Source organism: Syngnathus scovelli, chromosome 1 (assembly GCF_024217435.2).
Source record: "Syngnathus scovelli strain Florida chromosome 1, RoL_Ssco_1.2, whole genome shotgun sequence".
Lineage (NCBI taxonomy): Eukaryota > Metazoa > Chordata > Actinopteri > Syngnathiformes > Syngnathidae > Syngnathus > Syngnathus scovelli.
Window position 1 is genome coordinate 25,595,972 of NC_090847.1, and position 25,638 is coordinate 25,621,609.

At 42.2% G+C, this 25,638-nt stretch overlaps 1 protein-coding gene across 19 annotated transcripts in view; it reads right to left on the reverse strand.

Moving 5' to 3' along the window:
* The window catches only part of LOC125977602 (adhesion G protein-coupled receptor L3), a 99,751-nt gene that overhangs the window by 24,367 nt on the left and 49,746 nt on the right, over nucleotides 1-25,638 (reverse strand). For 13 of the 19 annotated variants that reach the window (XM_049734440.1, XM_049734420.1, XM_049734402.1 and 10 more), the window contains exons 6-13: nucleotides 21,584-21,693; nucleotides 18,600-18,615; nucleotides 16,428-17,236; nucleotides 9,616-9,960; nucleotides 8,333-8,436; nucleotides 6,883-7,068; nucleotides 5,863-5,901; nucleotides 744-927 (exon numbers count right to left, since the gene is read on the reverse strand). In XM_049734440.1, the coding sequence (XP_049590397.1) occupies nucleotides 744-927; nucleotides 5,863-5,901; nucleotides 6,883-7,068; nucleotides 8,333-8,436; nucleotides 9,616-9,960; nucleotides 16,428-17,236; nucleotides 18,600-18,615; nucleotides 21,584-21,693 (1,793 nt within the window). The remainder of the gene's footprint in view (nucleotides 1-743; nucleotides 928-5,862; nucleotides 5,902-6,882; nucleotides 7,069-8,332; nucleotides 8,437-9,615; nucleotides 9,961-16,427; nucleotides 17,237-18,599; nucleotides 18,616-21,583; nucleotides 21,694-25,638) is intronic. The other 6 variants (XM_049734411.1, XM_049734388.1, XM_049734485.2 and 3 more) reach the window with 1 other exon arrangement.

Sequence of the window (25,638 nt, forward strand, 5' to 3'; positions counted from 1 at the left end):
ATTCTAGGTTGAAACTTACAAAGTATTATTTTCACCGAGGAAATGATCACTCACAGTGAGATACGATATTCTATTAGACAGAGACGTTTATTCGGCTGGAGTGGAATTAGAAGTAACACCCGGTGACTAATTGGGGCTTGGAATGTTTGAGGAAATATTTTTAGCGTGTACTGGTCCTCATAATAACACCTGATGACGTGACATTTATGTTTTATGAGTGTATGACATACTCGGCAAATAATTTGGACAACGAGTCAAATATTTGAGGAAACGCTTGTCCTCATTATCACAATATTGAAAATTGGAGTTTATTTGAGGCAGACGTACGTAATGTTAGCATCAAGGGGTGTCAAAAAAATTTTGTCGCGGGCCACATCATAGTCATAGTTTGCTTCGGAGGGCCATTATAACTAGTTTTGAAATCAGAGACAATTAAAAACGTTTTTTTTTAATATATTTTAAAAAGATGAATGGTACTAATAATTCCCAGCATTTTTTTCTAAAAGTGAAGACAATTTGCAATTTTCGTATTGACAATTTGTCTTCGCGGGCCCCATAAAATGACGTGATGGGCCGCATCTGGCCCTAGGGCCTTGAGTTTGACACCTATGCACCTATGCTCGTCGTTACAAACATGGAAAATAATGAGAAAATAATCAGGCGTCTACAAGAAGACCGATCGGAGGTGAAGCATTTACTTTTATGATGCAGATGACAAATTTGCAGGCTAATAATATACTCACGTATGTTGTCAGTGTTCTCCTGCACGATGTCGGTCTTGAGTAGGTTGTCGGCGAGAACGAAGGCTCCCTGCTCGACCGTGTCCAGGAGGGTGGTAGCGGCGCGCAGCTGCTCGCCCGTGCTCAGTTCACGCCACGCCGCCTGAGTTTGCGGCTGGAGCAGATTGTTCACCGTCTCCACCATGGCCTGCGAGTGTGGAATTTCAGAAGTTCATACCCGAGAAACTTTTATATTTATAGCAGTGAAGACTGAATTAGACAAGTGACAATTTGATTGTAACTAAATAAACAGTTGAGCATCATTACTTCCTGCCTTGGCCACCGGGGGCAGTATCATTGTACACACTCTGTTCTGCATTAAATACAAAACAAACGGTGTAAATGAAGCAAAGGCCGCTCACAAGAATTCCTGCGAAACTGTAGGTGGGAGTCTTTAATAGCCGTGATGGATTTTCTTCCGTGCCGACATTCCCGTCACATAAAAAGCACTCGGGTGAAAAATGCCGCGACGTTGCTGCGCGGATGTAGCGACTATTTACCACTAGCGTAACTATCCAGTGCGAGCCTCTGCCGCTCGTTAACGTCGGCGAGCGGCCATTACAGCCCGCTTTAATCCGCCGACAACAATACTGGCGCGGGTAAAGCGGAGGAACAAACCGGAACATTTGCAAGACAAGATGAAAAATTAAGAGCCATTAAAGATTGAAAAATGCCAATGGCGTTATCCGAGTATTGAATGCTAATTGGTTCGGAGCACGCCGTTGATTCAAATGCGGAGACCGACTGTACGCGATGGGAAGAAAGGACTCTGCCGTTCCCTTTGCTCATCTTCAAAAACGACTTAGTGCACGCTCAAGAGGGGAAGGATTCATTTAATGAACTTTTTTTTTTTTTCAAATAAAGATCATTATGAAAGCTACTTTGGGAAGCGACGCTGAAAACGGTGATGAAGTCAAAGGCAATAAGCAGAATAGTCCAAATGATTGCCTGATCAAAACAGTGAACGAAAACAGCCCGGAGTGATTTTGTCACCAAAGTGTTTTAAAAAATCGAAAGTCTGTACAAGACAATTCACTGCATTTATGGTAGGTAAGATGTTTATTCGAGAGGAGGATTACAGTTTGAATCATTTCATTTACCTGTCGCATAAAATAAAAGGTAGGCATTTATTATTATCATTATTATTTTACAAGGTCCTCATTTTAAATTAGAATCTTATCAGTATCGAGTTTAATTTACATAGATCACAACATTTTTTTTTAATTAAATAAAATGCATATTAGAGGTTGGAGAATTTATTAGAAAGGAGGCCTTTATATTTTAAAATCATACATTTCTATGTCTAAAAACCTCCTAATTGTATTTTATGCCTCCCTCTCTCTCTGTCTCGCTCTCTTTCTCTCTCTCTCACCTTTGCAATTCGGATGTAATGATTCATCATTTGCTGCAATCACACCTTATGTGCGAGAGGCGCAGGTTGAGTTGTTCTCAATTAAAGAAGCTTTTTTTTTTCAATACCGCCCCTTCAGGCATCTGACATTTGTCTCGCCTTTGTTCTCCACAAGAGAAAATAGTAAAAATACCTGAGATGGGAGATGATGTACGCACAGCGCAAGTTTGTGTTGGTTGCCATGCATAAAATTTACCGCATTGCGTAATGGTTACGGCTACGCAAACAGCATTTTCATTAAGACCGGACATTGCCAGTTTGATTCAGTAAATTGAATATTAATTGATTTGCTTCAATTGTATTTGCTTCAATTCAAATAAAAAACATTGAAATGAATTAAATATAATACAATAAATATAAGTTAGTTTGTGTACAATTTTAAAAGTATATAATAAATGTATTGTTTCATTATTTTATAGTTATAATTTTAGAACATTTAAATGAATTAAATATAATACAATAAATAAAGTAAAATAAATATAAGTGAGTTTGTGTACAATTTTAAAAGTATATAAATGTATTGTGTCATTATTTTATAGTTATAATTTTAGAACATTCAGATGAATTAAAACAAAATACAATCCAAATAGGTTTACAATACAGCCGAAATATACAATTAAAATAAGAACAAATAAAAACAATAACAATTAGACCTAAAGCAGTAAATATGTCAAATGAAATCAATATAAATCCATTTAATAAAGATAACTATAATTCACTGACAAAGAACTAATTCTGTTGCATATCTGTCGCTTCGAATTTGTTATGAATCATCATCATGTCCCTGAAAAGATGTCTGAGCATCATATTTAGTTTGAGCAAATGCTCACGTCGAAGTAAAAGATTGATGAGCTGGTTTGAAGCGCTGCAATGCGCGCCCCATTTAAATGAGACAGACATTAGGCAGTTGCCTGGCGCCGCTCCAGGTTGTCCTGGGCTGTGTTCTCTCCTATCTGCGCCGCGCTGATTGATGAAATGAACTCAGGGGTCTGGGGAATTGATTTCTGATCCTCTTCCCCTTACAACCCCCCTGGAACGCTCCCCCCCCTCCCCCGATGTTGGATCCTCGATTTCTGACAGGGACAGGGAACGAGAAGAAGACAAAAAAAGGGGAGGGTAAACGTATTGGCCCTTGTCCTCTTAAATTGGACGAGACAGCGCCTGAGCCTTGGTTTTACCTGTTCTGCTTTACGAGAGGCTGTCTGGATTATCGCCGTGGCAACACCGGAGATGCTCTCGGCTTTAAGATGAGCGAGTGCCATTGAGGTCAGGTTACTAAGTTTGATGCCATATGATGGAAACTCAAACGTTTCGGAATGTTGAAATCTTCTGGAAAAGGGTCTTGATTGAAGAACCCCCAGGAAAAAACTAAATGTGCCCAAAATGGCTGTGACCAGCAGACTTCCTGCTGATTTTTTCCCCCCCGGAGTGTACTTGTGTTTTTCCAAATGACATGTTACTGAGTGTCGCTAACTATGGGGGGAAAGTTTTCTTAAACGGTGCCCTCAAAATGGCTAAAATTACTTTCAAAATCATGACTTCAAACTAAAATGGCAGACTTGTGACTCATTGTACAGGATGAGTCCTTGAGAGTTGTTTTTTTCCATTTCGGAATTCATTTTAGAGGGTTGATTTATTTCTTTTTATTTTATTTTAAAATGAGTTTCAAACGGATTTTTTGTAGATCTTTTTATGGACGACATTCTAGCCAAATTTGCTGCTGCTCAGTGCCACTTTTTTTTTTTTTCCCCGGATACAATTTACCCAGAATTCTCAATTTTGACGTGATTTCACAATGTCAAGTGATTCAACGCCCCACTAAGAAACAAAACAAAGAATCCGCTGTCGGAGCTTTTTATTTCCACGTCACATCTTTCATGGAAATATCTCCATTGATATACTGGATAACTATGCTAATGTGGTGTAAAATCCACTGTCAAATAAATACGTTATGAACGGCGACACCATACCGACGGGAATTAAAAAAAAAAAAAAAGACTTTTAAGACTCCGATTAATCAGCCAGAACTCTCACATTGCAAGCCAGACGAGATTTCTGTTTACGAGGATATCTTCATCTTCCGACAAATTGACTCACGGGAGGTGCGGTGGCGGCGCGTTTCTTTTATCATCGAGCCTCCCTGGAAGGTCACGCCGCCCCGCCGTGACACTCCCCCTGGTCATCCTCGCCAACAAAGGTATCGCTTTAATGAGGGGCTTCAAAATCCTCCCTGGGTCCTACAAAGTCACACTCGCTTGGTTCCTACTAAGGCATGAGATGTTTTTCATCTTCTGCGGCGGAATTTGCCCGCAGCCTCAACTTCCCCGTCAAGGCGACTAAACGGAAGAAAGCTTTCGGAGGTGCTCGCTAAAACACGGACGGACGTAATCGTCGTAATTGGACGCCATTAATATATCCTCCAGGCGCCATTTTCACCGCGTTTGCTAGCAATCAAAGGGGCGCTTTCCTACACAACACGGTGAGGTGATCATTATGTGCTCTGTTGTCAAAGCGTCATGTTCACTGGGATTAAATTGGCTGTGATACACGGCCTGAGAAATCACACGCGGCTTTCTGCAATGGGTTTAAAATTCAGCCCCGGAAGCTAGCTTCATTCAGCAGCATGGAATTTGGTAGGCATGTCTATTATGAGTAAGCCCACCAAAAAAAAGAAAAAAAGAGCGAAACACAGAAAATGTCTGCCATTTTGATTCAAAGCGGCCATTTTAGGGTCATTTCCGACATGAATTTGGAGCGCAGAGCTTTGATGACTGTTGGTAGCGCATTTTGAGATTTTTTAAAATTTCAGGCCTTGAAGCGGCTTTTACTTGGTAACGTGACATTTGGTGGGCATGTCTGTCATGAGAAGACAAAGTTTGAACTGAAAACTCAAAAAATAAAATGGGACCAGATTCAATTAGCTACATAAAATAAAACAATTAAAAATATCATAAAAAAATGAAACATTTTGGTTAATTAATTAATTAATTATTCCCTAATAAATACCAATATGCTGTCATTTTGTTTCACAATAAATAAGCACAACTTTAACTGTAATCTACTAACTAAAATAAAAAAAATAAATAAAAAAAAACGATGACAGCAAAAATTTCATCCGCGGGGAGCAAATCACGCAATCTGCCAGCGGCCTTGCAAAATAGCTGAGTGTTGCGATCGAGACGGTTTCCCAAAATTGGGACACTCATTCATTATGTATCAAGACCAATCAAAACATGTCAGGACTTTCGCTGACTTCGGAGTTGACTTACTTACTCAAGTCGGTCCCTTTGGTTTTAGAGAGTTACCTTGGACGAATAAATCAATGGCGCTAAAGCTCTACAAAAATGAAATCATTTGAACTGATATGAAATTGAAAAGGGAATCCATTCATACCAAATTTATAGAGTTTAGCGAGACATATCAGTCTGTCAAAAAAAAAAAAATGAAAGCATCGATTCCCAACTGCTATGTCACAAGAGATCGTCAAGTGTGTCAATTATCCAACTGCACTTAAATGGCCGTAAAATATAAATTAGATACTACAAATCAGATATTATCAATCTATGCTGTATACTTTCGATGACACCGACCAAGAAAACGCATTGGAGGAAAATTCCAGATGAAATTGACCGGCAACACGGATGACAAGTGGAAAAAAAAAAAAGCACATACCTGAACATAAAAGCGGCAGGAGCGCTCTCTTTTCTGCAGCTGTCAAGCAGAGAAAAAGGCAATTGTAAGCAGAGCAAGTCAAGTCTGTCAGGCGAGCGGAAGAAATTCATCACCATGCATCATGCATCAACTGGTGGAACTTCACAGACGGAACCCAAGTTGCCAACCAGACATCCCCCACTGACTTACGCTCACAAGTCTTTAAGCCTGGAGGGTTTCCATCCGCTAAATAGGTTTGCCAATGAAATGTACAGTGTATGAATCAAAGCCATTCAAAAGCCAATCGACTTTTTTTTGGGGTCGTTTGCTCATCATTCCATTAGCAACAGAGCAGAATGAGACTCGGGCTGCGATAAAAATCCTCATTCCTGCCTACGCTGATGCTAAAAATCTCAATCGGGACATCTGTGTCTGGAGTCCGGAACAGGTGTTGTTCCGAGCGAAGCCGCCCAAGCAAATTAACGGCGGACAATTTGAATTTCACTGCCGATTGCAATTCGCTTTTTTTTGCCACTCAGCAGCTACGCAGTGATTACGGCCGGGCTCTACGACCAATCGATGCAAAGGATCAACGGGCCATAATGGCAAGCGTGGGCCAACGATAGGAACGCTTCGCTACTGCTTCTGGGGTGGAATACCAACGAGGGAGAACAGTCCTGATTTTCTTTGTCATCAATGGGACACTGGAACTGATCCCACACCGGTTGCGGCATTGTCAGCAATGTGACAGACCACAGACGGAGCTAGAGGGGGGGGCCGCGGGGGAACTGCCCCGCCCAACTGAAATATGTTTCCCAAGATGCCAGGCCAGATATTTTTGGGTATTTTCCGGGAATTATTTTCCATACTTCCTCCCGTCCCCCGTCGGGAAGATATATTGAATGTTTAGAAGCATTTTCTGTTTTGCAGACCCCCTGAGATATCTGGCCATCCCATGCCCACCCCCCCCATACCCCCTCCCCACTAAGGAAAATAAATCAGAGTGCGGCCAGTGTATCAAAACAAGACAAGTCGGAATACCTTGTTGAGACTCCGCGCCGCGCTGTCCTTCCCGCCCGGCGTGAGGTTGCGCAACTGGACATCGAGGAGATCCACCAGCTGCACCATGGCCCTCACCGTGTACACGATGTCGCCGGGCTGCAGGTTGCTCTTGGTTTGCTCGGCCAGTTCCCGGGCAATCACCGCCGCCGTCTCGCCCGCTTTCAACTGAAACGCCAAGCAAGCAGCGGAACAATGAGCGATGGCGGGCAAGCGCGCGTGGCTTCGCACCTGCAGGGGATGAATGGCTATTGCCTGACGGCAGCTGCGGATGACAAATGGCGACATGGAAACGCGTGGCCCCGGCAAATGAATGCTGTTTAGCCTTTACGTTTAGCCGACTCGTCGCTTCCGTAAACTCAATTAATGCAGTGTGTACACTGGGGGCAATATCACACGCAATTATGGAGTCGCAAACTATTAGTGAGGGATCTCCCTTGATAGTGCCTTTATGAAAGTAATATACAAAAACCTTGCCGCTTCCGGGAGGAAGGGAGCTATACGAGCGAGGTTTTTTTTTTTCGCTGAGTCCATGCATTTTAAATTTACCGCCATCTGCTTTGAGTGAGCTAAATGATTACAACGTATTCTGCTCCTTTACTAATTTATTCACTGGCGGCCACTTTCTAAGCAGAGTTGCACACCGTTTCAGAGAATCTTGGCAGAGTATTTTGTTCTGTGACAGCAACAGAAGCAGAACTCTGATTTCCAATAGAAAAAAAGATTTTTTTTCTTTAGTAATTAGCTGTAGAACGATAACTTCAATTCAACTTTATTTCTAGAGCACTTTAAAAACAACCACAGCTGCATGCAAAGTGCTGTAAATAAAGTAAAAATCAGACAAACCAGGTAAAAGTAATATAACATAAAAACAGTAGACAAATAAAACACAAAATCAATACTGAGTAAAAAAAAAAACAAAGAATAAAAACTCGGTTTTAAAGATAAACCAGGAAGGGGCTTAACTAATGTTTCACAGGTCATTCCAATAAGTGAGGGTTGCACCAAAAAAAAAAAAATGTTTCTGACTAAAAAGTGGAGAAAACAAGTTTGTGTGAAAATAAACATGTCAAATCTAGCTGTTTCTTCCAAAATTCAGTCTAATATATTTATATTTTTAGATGTTTGTTATTTGGAGCATTGGTGCTTTGTCTCTGCCATATTTTGTTCGGCACTAAAGCGATAAAAATTATTTTGCTCACTCTGACGGTGATAGTCGACCACGGAGCTGTTTATTAGAAACTCGAGTGCCCGCACACAATCGCATCCCTTGGTATCCCTGCAGGTAATCAATAACATTAATTGACCAATTAAGACCAAACAAAGGAGGAAAAAGGCGAGAAAATCTAAGGTCCTCGGAGTATCTTTGATTTGCATTCTGCTTCGTTTCTTTCTTAAACGGGGTTAACAGCACTTGAGTGTGTTTGGATACCTTGTGGCTGATGATGTTGACCCAGGGGGAGGTGCAGTTGGTGAAGTTGGGCCCCTGGGGGTCCCAGTAGCCCTCGGGACCTACGCACGAGTAGGATGCCACGCCTGAGGGAGGAGGAATAACAAGACTGTCATCAAAACCAAACGCTTGAGGGAAGAAGAAGAATAGCAAGACATGAAGAAGCAAATTTGGAGAAATGAAACTATAAGGAAAGAAAAGTCACAAGAACAAAAAGGAGAAAGCAACAGTGTCGTCATCAAAAAGAGACAAAAAAGTGAATGAAGCAGAAAGGGAAAAAACGAAAATTCTGAAAATAAAAAAGAACCAAAGACAAGCGGTAAGAAAACAAAAACGAAATAACAATAATAAAAAAATGGAAAAACATTAAAAAAAGACAAAGTAAAAATTAAAACATCTACAAAAAAATTCATCATTTTCAATGCTTTCTGTAAGCAATGAATTCAAATGGAGAAGCAAAACAAAAAGAAAACAAAGCGAGCCGAGTCGTGTGACATCTGCGTGTCCTTGCTCGTACTTGGCCGCTCGGGACTCAGCCGCTTGGCTCAGACAAGGCGCGCTAGCGCATCCATTTTGATTGACATATAATTTCCTTCCCCTGTCCACCTTGGGCAGACTTATGTTTGATGGCTTCATGAGATAATGGAGGGGGGGATTGGACGCCAATGCATGAAAGCCAGGGGACGGGAATCTAAGCGGCGTGAGAAAAAAAATACAAGGGAGTAAACTAGTTCCTTTCTTAGTACAGTGGGGCACAGCAAACTTCTGCCCCTCCATGCTATCGCCACATTTGGTGATGGATTATTTTTTGGGCATCTGTGTCTTAACCTGAGATTGAAACATTGTGTAGCTAGTTTTCGAACATTTCGATGAAGTTTATCATAAACTTACATTTACGATATGAGGTGTATACAGTGATGCCTCGCTACTTCGCGTTTCGTTTATCGCGGCTTCACTAAATCGCGGATTTTTTCCCCCAAATTAAAAAACATTTAAAAGTCAAAATAAAACTTCTAAATTGAGGAAACATGTGTCTAACCTTTAGGACAATGTAGTATTGTTCCAAATGTTCGTTTACATTGCTTTAGAAGTTTGTTTTCGTGTGTTAGCACGATCGCGAATAAGCATCTTTTCGCTAACTCGTTAGCCTGCCCAGTACTTCTTGTTGGTGACCGTACTTTGCGGATTTCACTTATCGCGGGTGGTTTTTGGAACCAATTATTCGCGATAAACAAGTTATTGCTGTATAAGAAAATAGACATCACCTATGGTCCCAGGAGGACAGGGCATCTTGGCAACCACACCCTGCGCGGTTTTGGGCCAAGTGATGTCCAACATGACCAGAGGATTACAGTAGTCCGCCCTAATGTTGGGAAGCCGAGAGGAAGCTGGTGACCGTTCGGCGTCTCCCGTTCCCAGGTGTCCCACCGGCGTCTGGGCTCTCGGGGGCGCGCCAGGACCCGTTGATGAGGTGAGTGAAGTGGTGGTGGTCATTTTGGTGGTGCCTGTCCTGGCGGATGTGAAGGTGACAGTGGTGGTGGTGGGACGAGTCGTGGTCCTTGTGTTGGTGGTTGTGGTGTCCATGTAGATCATCACGGAGGACGAAGACTCTGGATAGGGATATGTGGGGTGATGGGGGTAAATTTTTGTTAGGTATACATTAAATACTTAAAATATTTCAGTGTCAAGAACAAATAACCCAAAAAATTATACTACGTGTTAGAGCACCATGAGGCTTCTTAAAACTTTTTTCGTAGGCTTAAACTGATAAAACAGTTGCAGCAAAACAATGAGGCAAATCCACTTTGCCACATCCAACATGGCGGCGACATTGATGTACAATTAAGCTCTTAAATTGGAGTCTACGGATATATAATGTGTGAGCCAAATTGGTAGTGCTCCTCCAGACCCCCGCTGGCAGCGCTAACACACTTCCAGCTGTGTTGTCTAAACACATCTCTGGATGTGGCTATTTGTGGACATCTAAACTCGAGACAAAGCGAGACCCCCCAATTTCCTGGCTGTGACAGCCACTCCAGGAGGTGCCACCTAATGACGTTGTTTACCCGAGCCAATCTGCCATCTTGTAAATGGCAATAAACGTGCACGAGTGCTACAAACTTATCAAAATGCGCTTAACAAAAGTGCAGTCCATGGACTTAATTATGTAATATTGTCCTAAAATATCATTAGTAATATTAAATTGCATTTTTGTAATAAAAAAAAAAAAAATGCTAATGCTAACACCATAGGCCAATTAGTAGCATATATCAGCTAACCGGTGTCTAATTAGCCTCATATTTGTTAGCCTATATCTCTTTAATTAAGAAGTTTCCAACAAGTTGACATTGAAGATGAAATTCCTGGTAGAATTCACGTGGACCGACGCAGTGAGACATGCTCCAGCTCTGCACAACGCAAATGGAGCCCCCACACAAAGAAGCTCCATCATCCCACGGGGAGCCTGACAGTACCACCCATCACCGGGACGTTAATAAAAAAGCCCAAACATTTAACATCATTGACGACATCAGCGTGTAGATTCCACAAGCATCCATCTCACCGGCGAGTGCGTGCCCGCCGCCGGCGTCTCTGCAATAAGTCCATTATTCATGAACGGCCATTGCGCATTTACATTTCAGGAGGAGTGATGACGACCTCAAACGGAGCGCATCCGGCTCCCGGTAAATAGCGGCGTCAATTTGGCTGTAATTGAAATGAGCCGGCGGCGCTCACGTACTGTAAATGGGTCATTTAAGAATCGGAGGACATTGAAATGAAATTTCAAATAATCCATGTAGGAAATTGAGAAAAATGTGTTTGTGTTACTTGTGAGACAGAATGTAGAAAAAGCTATTTTTTGTAATAATTAGATTTTTTTTGTCTCATCACAAATGTATTTTAAATAGCAGCAAAAAAAAAAAAAAAGGGGCACCATGTAGATGTGAATATAAGCAATAGTAATTAAAAACATGAGCAAACTAAAAGCGAGTTGCCGTTAAGTAAATAAATTGCCGTTGGAATAAATGAAACCTGAAGCTCCGAGGAGCCCTAAACCGTCGGCCTGAGGGCAAAAGCTGAAACTCATTTTGGAGCAGATGATTTGTCTTCCTGACGACCTGTTTAGTATTATAGATAAACGTAAGGCTTCTTCTCATTAAGAAGAGATTCTTCAAGACAGTTATGTCCCCCCCCCCCCCCCAAATTACTGTTATTCTCACATTGCCGTGGCATTCGCACATATCGGAGTTTATTTATGATTATTATTATGAAAATGAGGGTATAAAAAAGGGAAGCGTCATCCCAACAGAAAAAAAAAGAAAAAAAAGAACCTTGGGAAATCTATGCAAGCTTCCCATAAGGAACGATTATCAACTGGCGGCCCTCGGGCCCCATCCAACCCGCCAAGCGGTCCAATTCGGCCCGTGACTGGATTCCATAATTATGAGGATAAAATAGAAAATATCATGTGGAAAAATCAACTACTGAAAATATAAAAGCTAAAAAAGTCTCGTTATGTAACAAAATAATAACATGATTCCCCCAAAGATTTTTTTTATTTAATTTTATTTTTTTATTTGGGTGTGTGGGCCCCATGGGGAGTGTCTGGAGAAATTCTGGCCTTCTGACAATATAATTGGTGACCCCTGCTATGGCGGAATGGGAAAAATTGGAATGGCAATTTTTTTTATAATCTTGACAAAATTGAGTTCGACCAGTCGAGGTTCAACCACCGTGGAATTGGATAAAAAGACTCCACATGCTGTCTAATTGTGTCATTGAGAGTCCTCTGATCATTTCTACCCTCCTTTAATGGCAACATTTACAAGAACAATAATTAAAAAAAAAAAAAAAATGCACACAAACAAATGAGCTTCATAGCCCGCCTCCACACGGAGCTTTGCGCTTCATTTCAAAGCGAGCTAATTAGCCCCGTCGCTTGCTATCCCAAGGCCCTCGGCTCGCGCAATTAGATAAGCCGGCTCCGGGAGTAAGAGGCGGCATTACCTAACCAATCCGCTATGTGTGACTCGCCGAAAGTTTCGCAGATCAAACGGGGCCCGAAAAGGGCTTTCGGTGCTAGCGAGGAATTAGACTGGAAAAGTGAGCCTTGTGCTGAACCCAATTACCTCCTCATTTGAGTATTTCGACCTTTATGCATAGTTGCACCTGCAACCTGCACTTTCAAACACATCCGAGAAGATTGGATAGTTGATGTGTGATGTCATCCATTAACCTTTTTTTTTTTTTTTTTTCCTCCTCAATTTGCTTTCTGTTTAACGTCTGCTTAATGGGATCTCAGTTTAGATGTTCTACTTTGAGTGCACTCCAAGTTAGATTTGCCGGGGTCACACACAATGGTACTAAAATCCATCAGGCTGTTCCCTTGGACATTTTTCGAAGAAACTCCTCGAGCACCATCTGTTCACCAACGCGTATATTTGAAAAACAGCAACACACACACAAACACGTACATTTTTTATGACCACTTGAAATTCTGTTAAGCAGCCTTTGCTCCTACGAAAGGCGCCACATCTATAAAAATATACGGACTAATGTTGACGAACACTTGCGCAATGCTAAAGCGCAAACCAAGAGGAAAAAGTACGTAAAAGAGAAAACGTCCAAAGTTTTGGGATCAAGTCCCAAAATAACCAAATTAACAGCATATCTATGAACCCATACAATTCAAGCTAATTTAATATAGCCTAGCATCGCTAGTTATAACGAGTTGTAGTCTCTTCACAGTTGGGGTCAAGGATGGACACAACTGCGAGTCCACTTTCAATTACTTTACTGAACAAACGGTAAAAAAACAAAAAAAAATGCTCATGGCCATAAGTTACGCCTAGCTAACCTGCGCTAACAACAGCCAACCCGACACTCTCATTCATTACCTCCCACGTCACTCACCAGAATTAATTTATATGCAATTACTTGAATAATTGATGGATTGATCACTAAGAATAACTGATGCTAAACATATTTGATAACCCCCAACACTATACTTCGCCGGGTTACATTCCAGAACCTCCCGTGATGAACGGGGACCTGCAGGCAAGATCAGTCAAGTCATGTTTCGTGGATCCGAGTCAGTCCCAATTAGATTGCCCTGACACCAAGCCTATGAATTATTGTTATTATTTCTTTGTGTTGTTATCCATCAGTTGCTATGGAAGCGGTGTCTCAATTATGCAGCCAGACAACCAGTAATGCTCTGATATCATCTAACATGATGAGAACCATAATAGAGGGGAGCCGTGCATTGTTTGCCAATTAATTTCTCATTGCCAAGCTCTCGTCCCGGGACTTGAGAGGGCATTGAATGGAGGTCAGGCGGCGAGGGGGAGAATGACAAACAAGATAGCGAACCATTTTCTGATAAGACCGTTGTTAAAATGGACATTTTGGTAACTATGCAGATCGAAGTTGTTTACAAATATAGCGTTTGTGGGACGATTTCAAATCGTGGCGAGGTGCATTTATTAGCTCCGACTGTGGTGAGTTGAGCATCTATTAATGTGCAGATGAGCGAGTAGCCTACATTGCTAAGCCTCGGCATCAAACGAGAGGCCTCCATTGGCTTAAGTGATTTAAACTAGCTCTGTCTTGATGCTGTACGGTCAAGGGAAGGGAAAAAAAAAATGGCACGTGGGTGGGCGTGAGGACGTTTTTGAGGGTCTGCAATGACGGCACACACCAGACAACATCAGAGTACTTGAGTCGCGTGCCGATTATCTCCCAAACACACTCTTGCCAAGCCTGGTGTTTTTATCGCTTAGACGCTCTTAATCAGTTTAGTGGGCGGCCGAGCCAAAACATGGAGTGTTTCGGGCACGCGTTCCCTTCCAAGAGCCTGCGGGGCGCGGCGGCGTCTGGCGTGAGGTTGCTGCCAGATGGCAACATGTGGCAAACGTACAAAAAAGGCCAGACAGTAAATGGATCTTTGACACGGACTGTGCGCAAACATCTTGGACCCACGCACTGGGTCGCACATCGCCCAAACAGTTTTGGGATGCGTTCAAAAATACCAATAAAAAATTGCAAAAATACGTCTTGCGCAATAGAAGTGAGAAGACTAGAAACGATATACCGTAAAAAATATATATACATATATGAAATATGTGACAGTCCCTTACTGAATTAACTAGCAACTAAATCAATATGAAATTGAATCAAATCATAATCTGAAATGGAAGTGAATCACAGTTTGCATGAAATGCCTGCAAAAAATTAATTCTATGCTCGTTTACATATATGTCATGAGACAAATACAACTAACCGCTAGCTTGTTTCTCACGCTAACCGCCATCTTGGGAAATACAAGACGTAATCTCCAAAATTGAGAAAGTTGCAGAAATGCAACGTTGTATAATGAAATGTTGGCTTTTTTTTTTGCCTCTCATGAATCCCAGCAGATTAAAAAGCATACATTTATAGTGTGCTAAATAACTGGCTGCCGTAAAAATATTACACTCAACCAATAAAAGTCAGTAAAAAGCTATAATATGTGAAAGACGAGGACAGAGGGAAACAATAAAATAAGAAAATAAATAAAAGGTTTTTGTTACTGCTCTTTAACGACTCTACTGAAGTAACTTCATAATGCATTTTCTTGCCTTTGCAAATTTGCAACATACTAATAACGTTTTCTTCATGCACGTAGAACCTCTGAACTAAAAATCCAAATTCAATCATTCCCGCGATCCAAACACGAGTTACCGGGTAGATCCCAGGCTTTAAATGTGCTATGATGAATTAATTCATTCATTATATAAATAAATAAATAAATAAATAAATAAATAAATAAATAATTTCCCCCTTTTAAATGAATTAATTATTTAATTAATTAATTGTCATATTTAAAGGTTAGGGAGAATCTTTCCTTGAATAGTACCAGTCAGAGGTGCATTCAGTTTGAGGTTAAACTCGAGGTTAGGATTTTTGTTTGGTCTTAAAATCAGGTTTGGGTTTGGTTAGACTATAGGTTTGGATAACAGTTAGGGTAAAGTTCAGGTCTTGGGGATGACAACCAAGTAGCTAAAGTTGTGAACACATCCTCGAACTAGTGCAAGGTGCGTCAGAAAATCAACAGCTCCCTCAAATCGACGCCAAATAGAACAAAAATGTTTCGCTGATTACGTTTTTGTTCTCTGCAAGAAAATGTGACGTTTACATGCATGGTCAGGAAGATGATCCAACAGCTGCTTTATTACACTGGAGGGCTTTTTTCATGTACTCTGCCTTTTTTTTTTTTTTTTTTTTTTGTGAGCCCCGCATTTCAATTTGTGCTCCATCTGTCCACGAGCACTGACGTTTTACTACCGCTATTCATGCCGCTTGTCTGGAGGGCGGCCGATTTTGCACAGCAACTCGTATCCAATAAAAGGAGAAACACACAAGCTCCCTCTTATTAAGCACAACAAATTATATTATGGCTGGATGTGTGTCGGCCAAAGCAAACGCGGTTAGCGCGGTCACGGAATATATGAATTGATTACCGCAGCGGGACGCCGTACATCTGGGGGAGGAAGAAAATATTTTGGATGGAGCTCCAAATCAGCAGGTAGCGACTTCACACCGAGGAGTGGAGAATATTTTAAAAAAGACCGACTGTTCTGTTTACGAGTCATTCATTCAAGATGGTGTTTTTTGTGCATGGCTATGCCAACGTGCCAATTACATCATTGGAATACTAACAATGACAACCGTGCAGGGTGTTCCAAATATGGGATGTGGTTTCTGTGTGCGAAAACAACAATTATAGTCAACTCAAGTTCATCTTTTCTTCAGTCAGTCAGTCTGAACCAGAAGAGGTTCAGGATTAGGGTTCAGGTACTTAAAGTGAGTCCAAAGCCCTGATGAAAAATTGAAGGGTTGGGTCAAGAAGGGCATTTGGCGTAAAAACAAAATCCTTTTTTTGTTAGCATCATGGCAGTACTGTTCACAAAGATGCTGAACCTGAATTTTAACCCTGCGGCAAACCAAAACAGCAGCACTAACGTTCCTGCAAATAAAGTCAAGTGTGGAGAGTCGCTCCTCGAGCTTTTCAGTGTGACAAAATATGAAAACTTACCAAGTCGGTTGTCCAGCACGCCAAAGTCTAGAGAGTACTTGACCACGTGATAATTGTTCCAAACGTAAAGCAGATTGTCTCTGGGGTTATAATCCACGGCAGCGATGTACTGATACGAATTGGGAAACGGAATATCGAGGAAGCCGTCTTTGCTCAGCTCGGTGTTGTAGATGTAGTCGATCTTGTTCCCCGTGGCTTCGTTGTCGTCGTCCTCGTACACCGACTTGACCACGTAGAGGACTCCGCAGATCATGAAGGCGTTGGACGCCGAGCGCTTATCGTACGCCGTGTCCCACGTGCCCTCGACGCGCAACGTGTACGGGTTGAGCTGGCTGATGACCATGCGGCCGTTGTTCTGCTCGGTGGCATAGATCACCCACAAGCCGTTCTCGTCCACCGCCAGGTCGATGTCGGATTTCCCGCCCCAGCGGTACGGCGAGGTGTCGTGATAGTTGGCGTTGGCGATGATGGCCTCGCCGCTCTTAATACGAGTCCGCAGGTCGAACTTGACGATGTTGCGCGTGCGCTCCTTATTGAAGAATAGCGCGCCGTCGTACACCACGAAGCCTGTGCCGTCCACGCGATGCGGGAGCTTATAGGTCGTCGTCGGCCTGCCGGCGACAAAGTCCTCCTTGGAGGAGTATTCGGTCAACGTGTCCGTGCGGTAGGGCGTCCAGGGCATGTAGTAGATCTTATCCGAGGCTTGGAGGGGGTCCTTGCACCACGCTCCGGACTGGTGGTCCGATTCGAAGAGGTGCTCGCTCTGGTATACCCTACGCAGAAGCCCTGGGCACAGGAATACTGAGGAGCCAAAAATGGGGAAAAACAAGTACAGAGTTACATTGGCAGGTAACGGTCAAGCATTCACCCAATCATCCGTCCGTTATTTAAGGTTCGCCAACTTTTTGGCTCCAGGTGAGAGTCGCCCCTTATAATGGTACCAGTTAAACTACCATGTGCACTGATGGACGACTGGATCTGGGTTCCAACGTGAATCGTCATCTCTTTTGCTAAAGCTAATGAAGATTCAAGTATTCAATCAACATTTTGATGGCTTTCCCAAATTCCAAACCAAATTTACCGTATTTTCCGGACTATAAGGCGCACCTAAAAACCTAAAATTTTCTCAATGGCTGACAGTGCGCCTTATAGTCCAGTGCGTCTTATATATGGACCAAATTCCTACATTTAAACTGGCCCGAAGCATTGTGTCATGAAATCAATCATAAGTGGCCCGCTGAAGGCTATGAATCACGAATCAAAAAGACTATGGATCATTATTTTGTGATTATAAAGTAATTTGTTGCGTATGAAGTTGAAATAAAAAAGATAAAATGGAGAATGATTTGATTTGGATTAAAAATCGGACATGATGCATTAATAGTCCAGTGCGTCTTATATAAGGACAAAGTTTTAAAATGGGCCATTCATTGAAGGTGCGCCTTATAGTCCGGTGCGCCTTATAGTCTGGAAAATACGGTACTCAAATTAGTCAAAAACAAATATGCTGGAGGAGCTTTACTGAGGCTACATCGATTTCTGACAGGGCTCTAGCCACAGCGTAGCAACATGCTAGGCTAATTTGCCATTTCCAACTTGTCCTACAGATTTGGTCCAAACCAAAAGCTAACATTTACGACTGCTTCGAACATGAGTCGATGGCCCTTTAAGACAACACACACCGCAAGAAAAATGTGGAAGCTAGCACGCAATGATGCCATTCATTGGACTCTTGTTTACCCGCTCTGCACTTCTTTCAAGCCGTTTCTGCTGATAAGGTATGAATATGGCGACTATGATCTGTCTCCTCTATTGATTAGCCGGTCCCTGAAGGTTATAGCCATCATCATGTTAGGGCTATAATCAAAAAATGCTGACAGTTTATTGGACAAGCTATTGATCACCCTTATATAGCTGTGGCTTTAATAGTATGCAGCTGATAAGGCTGAGCTTGGATAAACTGAAGTGGGATTCGCCCAATGAATGGAATTTTCTTAATATATACAAAAATGACCGAGTATGAAAGTCCAAATATGCAATTAATTAAATAAGAAAATAAATAAATAAATAAAATATAATGCGGGTGAAATCCAATGTCATCAAATCACAAAATTCACCCAGAAGTGAAGAGGTAGAAAAAAAAAAAAAAAGACAATTGTTAGCATTTAGTTACCTTTTTGCTCCACTTCTTCATGTCGGCATTAAAGGGGAGAGAAAGAGAGAAGACAGGGACAAAGATTAATGAAGTGATCATCAACAGTCATCCAAACTTTGTTAGAGCGGAACAAACAAGCCCCCAAAAAAAAAAAAAAAAAGGAAGTCATTTCACGCCATTTGCGCACATTTTCAAAGCCACAAGTTGTATTTCAAACTAATGAAAAAGCGGGACTTTAAATAACTGGGGAAAATGTTACGAGAGACACTTTTTTGAAGGAAAAATTACAGTATTATCTTAAAATGAAAACTTTTTCTACAAAATGTATTCTTGTGACTCATTAAAAGCAGTATCGACATATTGTGTAATCTCAATCCCGAGGTGGATGTCCTTGGAAATCTTCATGGCTCAAGCACCTGTTGTGATTTTTCCCATTCAGCTCCTTATTCCAGATCAGCAAATTGTGCAAATAGAAAGAAAAGATTGAACACTTGAACAATTAAATTCTGAGGTGGTCAAATTAATTAAGTGCATCTGAAGATTTCACACGGAAATGTTCAGTATCTACTTCCTTCCCAAGATACAACGGGCTCGAGGGCACCAACCCCGTTGCATTCGCAGTACGGATTTCAGGGTGAATAATTAACGCTAGCCAATTTCACACCCATGACGGCGAAGACGTCAGCACGGTATCATTAGCGGCTAATAGAGATTCATGGCGGGAACGGCGGCCATATTTCTTTTCTTCCAAGCGAGGAGTGGCGAAGGCCTTAACGCCGTCCCATCAGCTTTTTAATTAATGACGCAGATTACGGGGCTTTGAATAGCATGCGCCTTAGGATGAGGACGACGCCATCCATGCTAGTTTCTCATCTCCATCTCGGCGGCCGTTTTATTCTTTCAGCCCCCCCCCTCGTCTGATTTCCTTGTGCATTGGCCGAGTATTTTCTCGACGGCTCTACTCCGCTGCTTTTATAACCTTGACAATGCAGAATGCCGCTCTGACGATTTGGCGGTGGCCCAGCTACGGAGCCCATGCTGAGCCCGGCGACGGCGGGAAGCAGAACCAAGGACAGTCCAAATTAAAAAAGCATTTGTGCGTGGAGTAATGGGAACCGGAGCAAAAAACGTACAGTAACTGCATTCCAAATACATCAATAAGGCTTCAGTGGAGGAATGCAAATTGCTTTGGCATCATAATATGGGATATTTTTAAACTACTAAAATAGGCAAGGATTGAAAACATTTTTTACCGACAAAAAAACTGTACTCTCGGGCTGGGCACAAATCGGTGGTAACCTGAATGGATATGCAAAATAGCAGTGATGGCTTCTGACGCCATCCTAACACAGAGGATATTTGCAAACTTGGACGACTGGATCTGGCAAACCCTTCCAGGTTAGCTTAGCGCTAGCTAGCACGGGTAGATTTAAAACTTTACCAAAAGCTAAAAAAACACTGGATTCTGCTGTTGATCAATGTGTGGCGAGGAACCCTGGAGGTTAAAGTTATTTTAAACGAAAAAGCAAAACCTTTTCGTAGATTGACGTGTACAGTTTTGGTAAATTTCGAGGCTTGGTAAAATGCTTTAGAAAACTCCATTTAACATTCCATTTTTTTGGCAAAACTACAATTAATCCGAGTTCATTTAAGAACTGCTGCTTAAACAATGAACGAATAGTGAATCCAGATTTTAGGTCAGAGCTGTACTCTGCCTGTGAAACAAAAAAAAAAAGTAACCCGAGCTGAAGCAGAGAAAAGATTCTTCACACTGAATGAAAAGGCACGTTTGCGATGTTTGTCTTCCAAATACAAGACAGGGGTTACAAATAAGCAAGGAGAAAGACCACCTGTGTCCCCCTCCTGTGTCACGTAGGATTCCGCATTTGGCAAAGGTGTGACTACCGAATCATCGGCTGAGCAAATCCCGTCGCATTAGCGCCCCGGCTGCATTGCAAGCGATCGCCATGTGCGGGGAAATCAATTTTGTGCTTTCACCTGCCAGCACAGAAGGCTAGCAAATGGTAGCAGGTGCCGTCTCGCCCATGCCAACCCAGTACGCTCTTCTTATTGCACTGGAGAGCTACTAGGTGGTTATTATTATTATCATTATATTTTTATTATTATTATCAAAATGGATTAAAAACTTGGAAATAATGAAGTCGGGGGAAAAAAAATAGGAAAATTTGATTGTGATTTAACGTCAGACTCCTGATTTCAGGTTTTGTCAGACAAGAACAGGATGGACGCGGAAACAAGGCCGAACGCGACAACTGCGAACTAATTATAGGTGTGTCTGTGAAAATAGGGGCGGAGCTTTCTCTCAGCCAATAGTTATGGCGATGCTCTATTGCGTATGGCGATTTATTGTAACATGAACGAGGCAGCTAAGAAATCCACCGGGGAGCAAGGTTGCGTAAGGCTGACATATTCCATCCGTAGCGTGTTAGCAGATTTGAAGGCCCACTGAGGAGATGTTAGAACTTCATTATGGCTGAGCGAGAACACTGAGGAGGTCACTCGCAGAAGCGTTGACCTCTTCCAGGGCTCGGCCTTCGGGAGGAGTAGCTTCGGCGAACGTTGAGCTTTTTAATAAGGCTGGAGGAGAATAGACGGGGGAAGTCAATGTGAGAGGGGCGGACAGGTGCCGTCCGTCGGACATGTTTACGAGGCTTCGTAAAGGGTGGTCACATCACTTTAGTCGGAAGGGAGTCTTACTAATCTGGAAAGTGCACCAGGGAGGAAATACGCAACCGACACGGGTTCAAAACAAAAGCACAAAGCTCCGTTGGTAAATCAAAACGGAGCAGATCATTTTTCAAGGTACATGTATATTTCTGACCTCCAGAGGATCTACAAATTAGCAAATGTTCCTGATAACAGCAAGGGAAGAAGAGAATATCTGTGGGTAACCATTTCCGCTTCCACGGCGATAACGTACGACGCGATTGCGAGCTCATTAAAATTTCCCGTTGTGCAGAGGAAATGAGAGAATACATACTGTATGGCACACATTCATATTGGACTTCCAGATATTTATAAGTTCCCGGGCAGGGGTCTGGAAATACGTCTGGTCCGGCCACCACGGCGCACTGTGTCCGGTTATTGCATCTGAAACACACAACAAGGTCGCACATCAACAATAAACACCAGATAAAGTCATATTATTCCGATGATTCGCTGTGTTCCTCGCTTCGCAATCGAGCCTGGATAAAAAAAAAATAAAAATGAAAATGCTAGATGCCCGTTAATCTGTCGGGTATTCTCATATCCGATTTTCTCATTGGCGTCACAACGGAAGCATCGAAATCCAAATGGTCCTCTCCATCGATTTTCTGTTTCACCAAATAACGATTTGTACAATTGAAAGATTGTCATCTTTTGCAGGTTCACAATAATTCCTCCTCCTAACCAGAACCGAGCTCATTTCTGTTTGTATCAATCCTCCGAGATGGGCCTCTTTCAAATCTATACTCGTTTGCAGCTCGTGATTATCTCGCAACATACAGAACGGTATTTATTTCCCTTCCGAGTGACGGCCGCTTGCGAAGGTCAAGGCGGGGGGGGGGGGTCTGACACAATGATTCATAGCGGACAATTAAAGGATTCTCTACACCTTAATTAACATTGATTGGCTGCCCGCTAATCAATCGAACCGATGAGAGACGTGCAAAAGAAAAGGAGGTGGGGTGAGCCCATCTAATTTCAAGCCAGTAATGAGATATGGTCGGTCAAGTGTCTCAGTTTATGGGTCCGTGAAGCGGAGCTAGAGTCGCCCCCACCCCACCCCGCCCCTCGGCCTCGCCTCGGTCCATCCTCCTGAGGAGTTCATTCCCGAGCAGTAAATGCCCGTCAAGTAAACAAGGGCTCAAGCTCATTGTGAGTGAGAGACAATTACAGTTAGTGGTGGCCTCACATCCCATTTGGACTGGAGTGGACTCCAGTTAGACCTTTGACAAACAGAAGCCAATGAAAGCCGAGGGCCATCGAGCTCAGACGATGGTGGCGGGATGTCATGTCCGTATTTTCTCCTTGTTGCTAAGCTGGGACCAAATGCAATCACAGTTTGTAATAAGTTCCTCTTGAGGGATTAAACAACATGATGTGTATCCGACGGGATGATTGCGCACTTTAATCCAGAAGCCTTCATCTTGACCTACATGCACAATCCCCTTTATCGCCGCCGCCGTAGCGCTTTAGTCGGTACCGACTATGAGATCTGGGCGGAATGGTTTTCTTTTTGGTTGGCTTAAGGCAGCTTTTCTACACCAAAATGTTTTTAAAAAGAAGTCATGACGAACAAACGGTTAGATCTTTGTACGGGATACCTAGCCTAAATTGTCTACGTTTTTTTTTGTTTTTGTTTGTTTTTTAACGAGACAAACGGTTAGCTCTTTGAACGGGATACCTAGCCTAAATTGTCTACGTTTTTTTTGTTTTTGTTTGTTTTTTAACGAGACAAACGGTTAGCTCTTTGAACGGGATAACTAGCCTAAATTGTCTAGGTTTTTTTTTGTTTTTGTTTGTTTTTTAACGAGACGAACGGTTAGCTCTTTGAACGGGATACCTAGCCTAAATTGTCTACGTTTTTTTGGTTTTGTTTGTTTTTTAACGAGACAAACGGTTAGATCTTTGAACGGGATACCTAGCCTAAATTGTCTACGTTTTTTTTTTGTTTTTATTTGTTTTTTAACAAGACACACCTTGGATAGACCGCAATTTTATAAAATTTTTTAATTGTCAGCATCAGGTCTATTTCGAATGAGATCACCGTGTATCACAACAAATGCTTCTAAACATGGCGTACCTCTAAAAATGAGACCAAAAAAAAGTTTTTGTCATGTTAAATCGACTACAAAGAGTGTCACGAATGAGAAAAGATACCGCCGCCATTGCTTGACGTCATATGGCGTCAGCTCCAGATTACATGGCCATCTTGAATACCCCCCCCCCCCCAAGGTTTGGCCGCAGTCCATCTCTTTTTCATGTACACACCCGACTAGCTTTCCAAACCGTTCCTATTCTGTCGTCGGGCAGATTAGAGCGGAGGCCGCCAGCTGACAAGCGGCAAGGCAGCACCGAGGAGCAGAGCTGCATGTAAGCACAAACTGTAATCGCTGTAATCGCACAGTGCAGCTCTCCACCAGTGATTCTCAAACGGCTCGTTGCAGACTCATCATGAGTGGGTCGTGCGTTCGTTATGAGCGGGACGATTACGAAGAAAATTTACACGGATGGCCCAGACGAATGATTGTAGTCTGCAACGTGGCAGAAACATTAAAATTACACCAAAGTTGTGCCTCTTAACAAAACCTTAAAACTAAAACCTTTTGAGCAATAAAAGGAAGAGAAAAAATAGTGCACTCCATGACTCAGTCGAAATGACATCATGGCCTTGCTGTGACCATGTCAAAAGTTGTTCGCTCTTTCATTTTTTATTTTTGTATATAAGGAACGCAAATACAAGGTTCTTCTTATTAGACCGCTAACATTGGCATTGGCGGGTTACCACGGCAACCCGCGCAGCTAGCAAGTACCCTTGAGCGAAAACTCTTGAGTAGCCCCAATTTACAAACCAAACAATGTTGAGAGTGTAATGCTGAAATGAAATTAGTATTAAACATAACTTCCTTTTCTGTATTTAATTGTAAATGATTTTTTCGGTATTATTTGGGGAAATGTTTTTCAGGTGCCCGTCGTGTATTTATAATCGGATTGGGCTAGGCAGGAAAATTTATGATGTCACTCACTAACTCGTTCACTACCATTGACGGCTATAGACGTCAAAGTTCATTTTGTAACTGGGATGCCAGAGAATGGGTTGAAGAGTTCATAAAAACTTGTACCATTTGATAGTTGAGCAAATTTTATAACGATTAATCACCTTTTTTTTTTTAAATAAAAATTAAAAACCATTTTAATAAAAATGTAAAAAATAATACAAATAAAATAAAAATAAAAATAATTTTAAAAAAAATAGCCACTGCGGCAACACATAAAGCAACAGCCAATCTATATTTACAGCATACAAACAGTTTGATGTTGCTGTCACAGCACGGGTGGTCCCGCCACGTTTGTTTGCCCCTCCGTCAAAAGTGTCGAACTGACGTTTCAAAACGAGTAAACGAAAAGCAGCCTTGCTTGTCTCTTTAGGTTTTCTGTTTGCGTTGTGTCTCCGCTGCGGCGTGCGGACGCTTGTGAGGAATTGTATTTATTTGAAAAGGAGGGAGGGAGGGAGGGCGAGCGGAGGGGAAGAAAAGTGACGGACGGGTCAATATCCTCGTCCCTCTGTGGGGAGCCATTACGCTTTTAGTGATGGTCTTCGCCACCCACGGTCTACTTCATTCATTATCTTTCCCAGCTGCAAGCCGCCGCATCCATCTTCTCTCATTCCACCTGTCTCCTGGCGCACCGCACACGCACACACACACAGACACACAACTTAGCGTTACAAGTACAACTCTTGCGCTACTCTGACAGCAAAGCTTTAAAAGGTTCGCATCAATTACGGAGATGTTTCTCCAAAAGTTTTACATCAGGGCCAGATTTAAAATTGAGGAAAGATCAGCTAAAAATATTTGAGAACATCCACAACACAGACATGATGACATCATCACTGCAACACAAATATAATATAAACAATAACGATGTCAGTTTCCTACATGCAATGCTAGCTATAAAAAAAATGCACAGGAAGTCAGCCATTTTGGTTTAAAGCAACCATTTTTAGAATAAGCAGCGTGCCGCAAAATCCGACTTGTCTTATAGATTTGCTTTATTTTGTTTGTTTGTATTTTTTTTTGGACCGTAGACAAGCCTAATCCTTCTCAACCACTGGTGCAGATTAGTGGCTTTCATAAGATGTTTGCATCCTGCTCTCTAATTTTGTGCGTTAGGAGATAAGCTTGCAGAATTGGAACACGGGCCTCTGGAGGGACTTTGAAATAGGCACAAGTTAATATACTGTAGCATGATATCCATCCATGAAATATAAAACAACACAACTAAAAATGGCGCGTGAGCACTTGATGTGCAACGTATGTCGATATTTACATG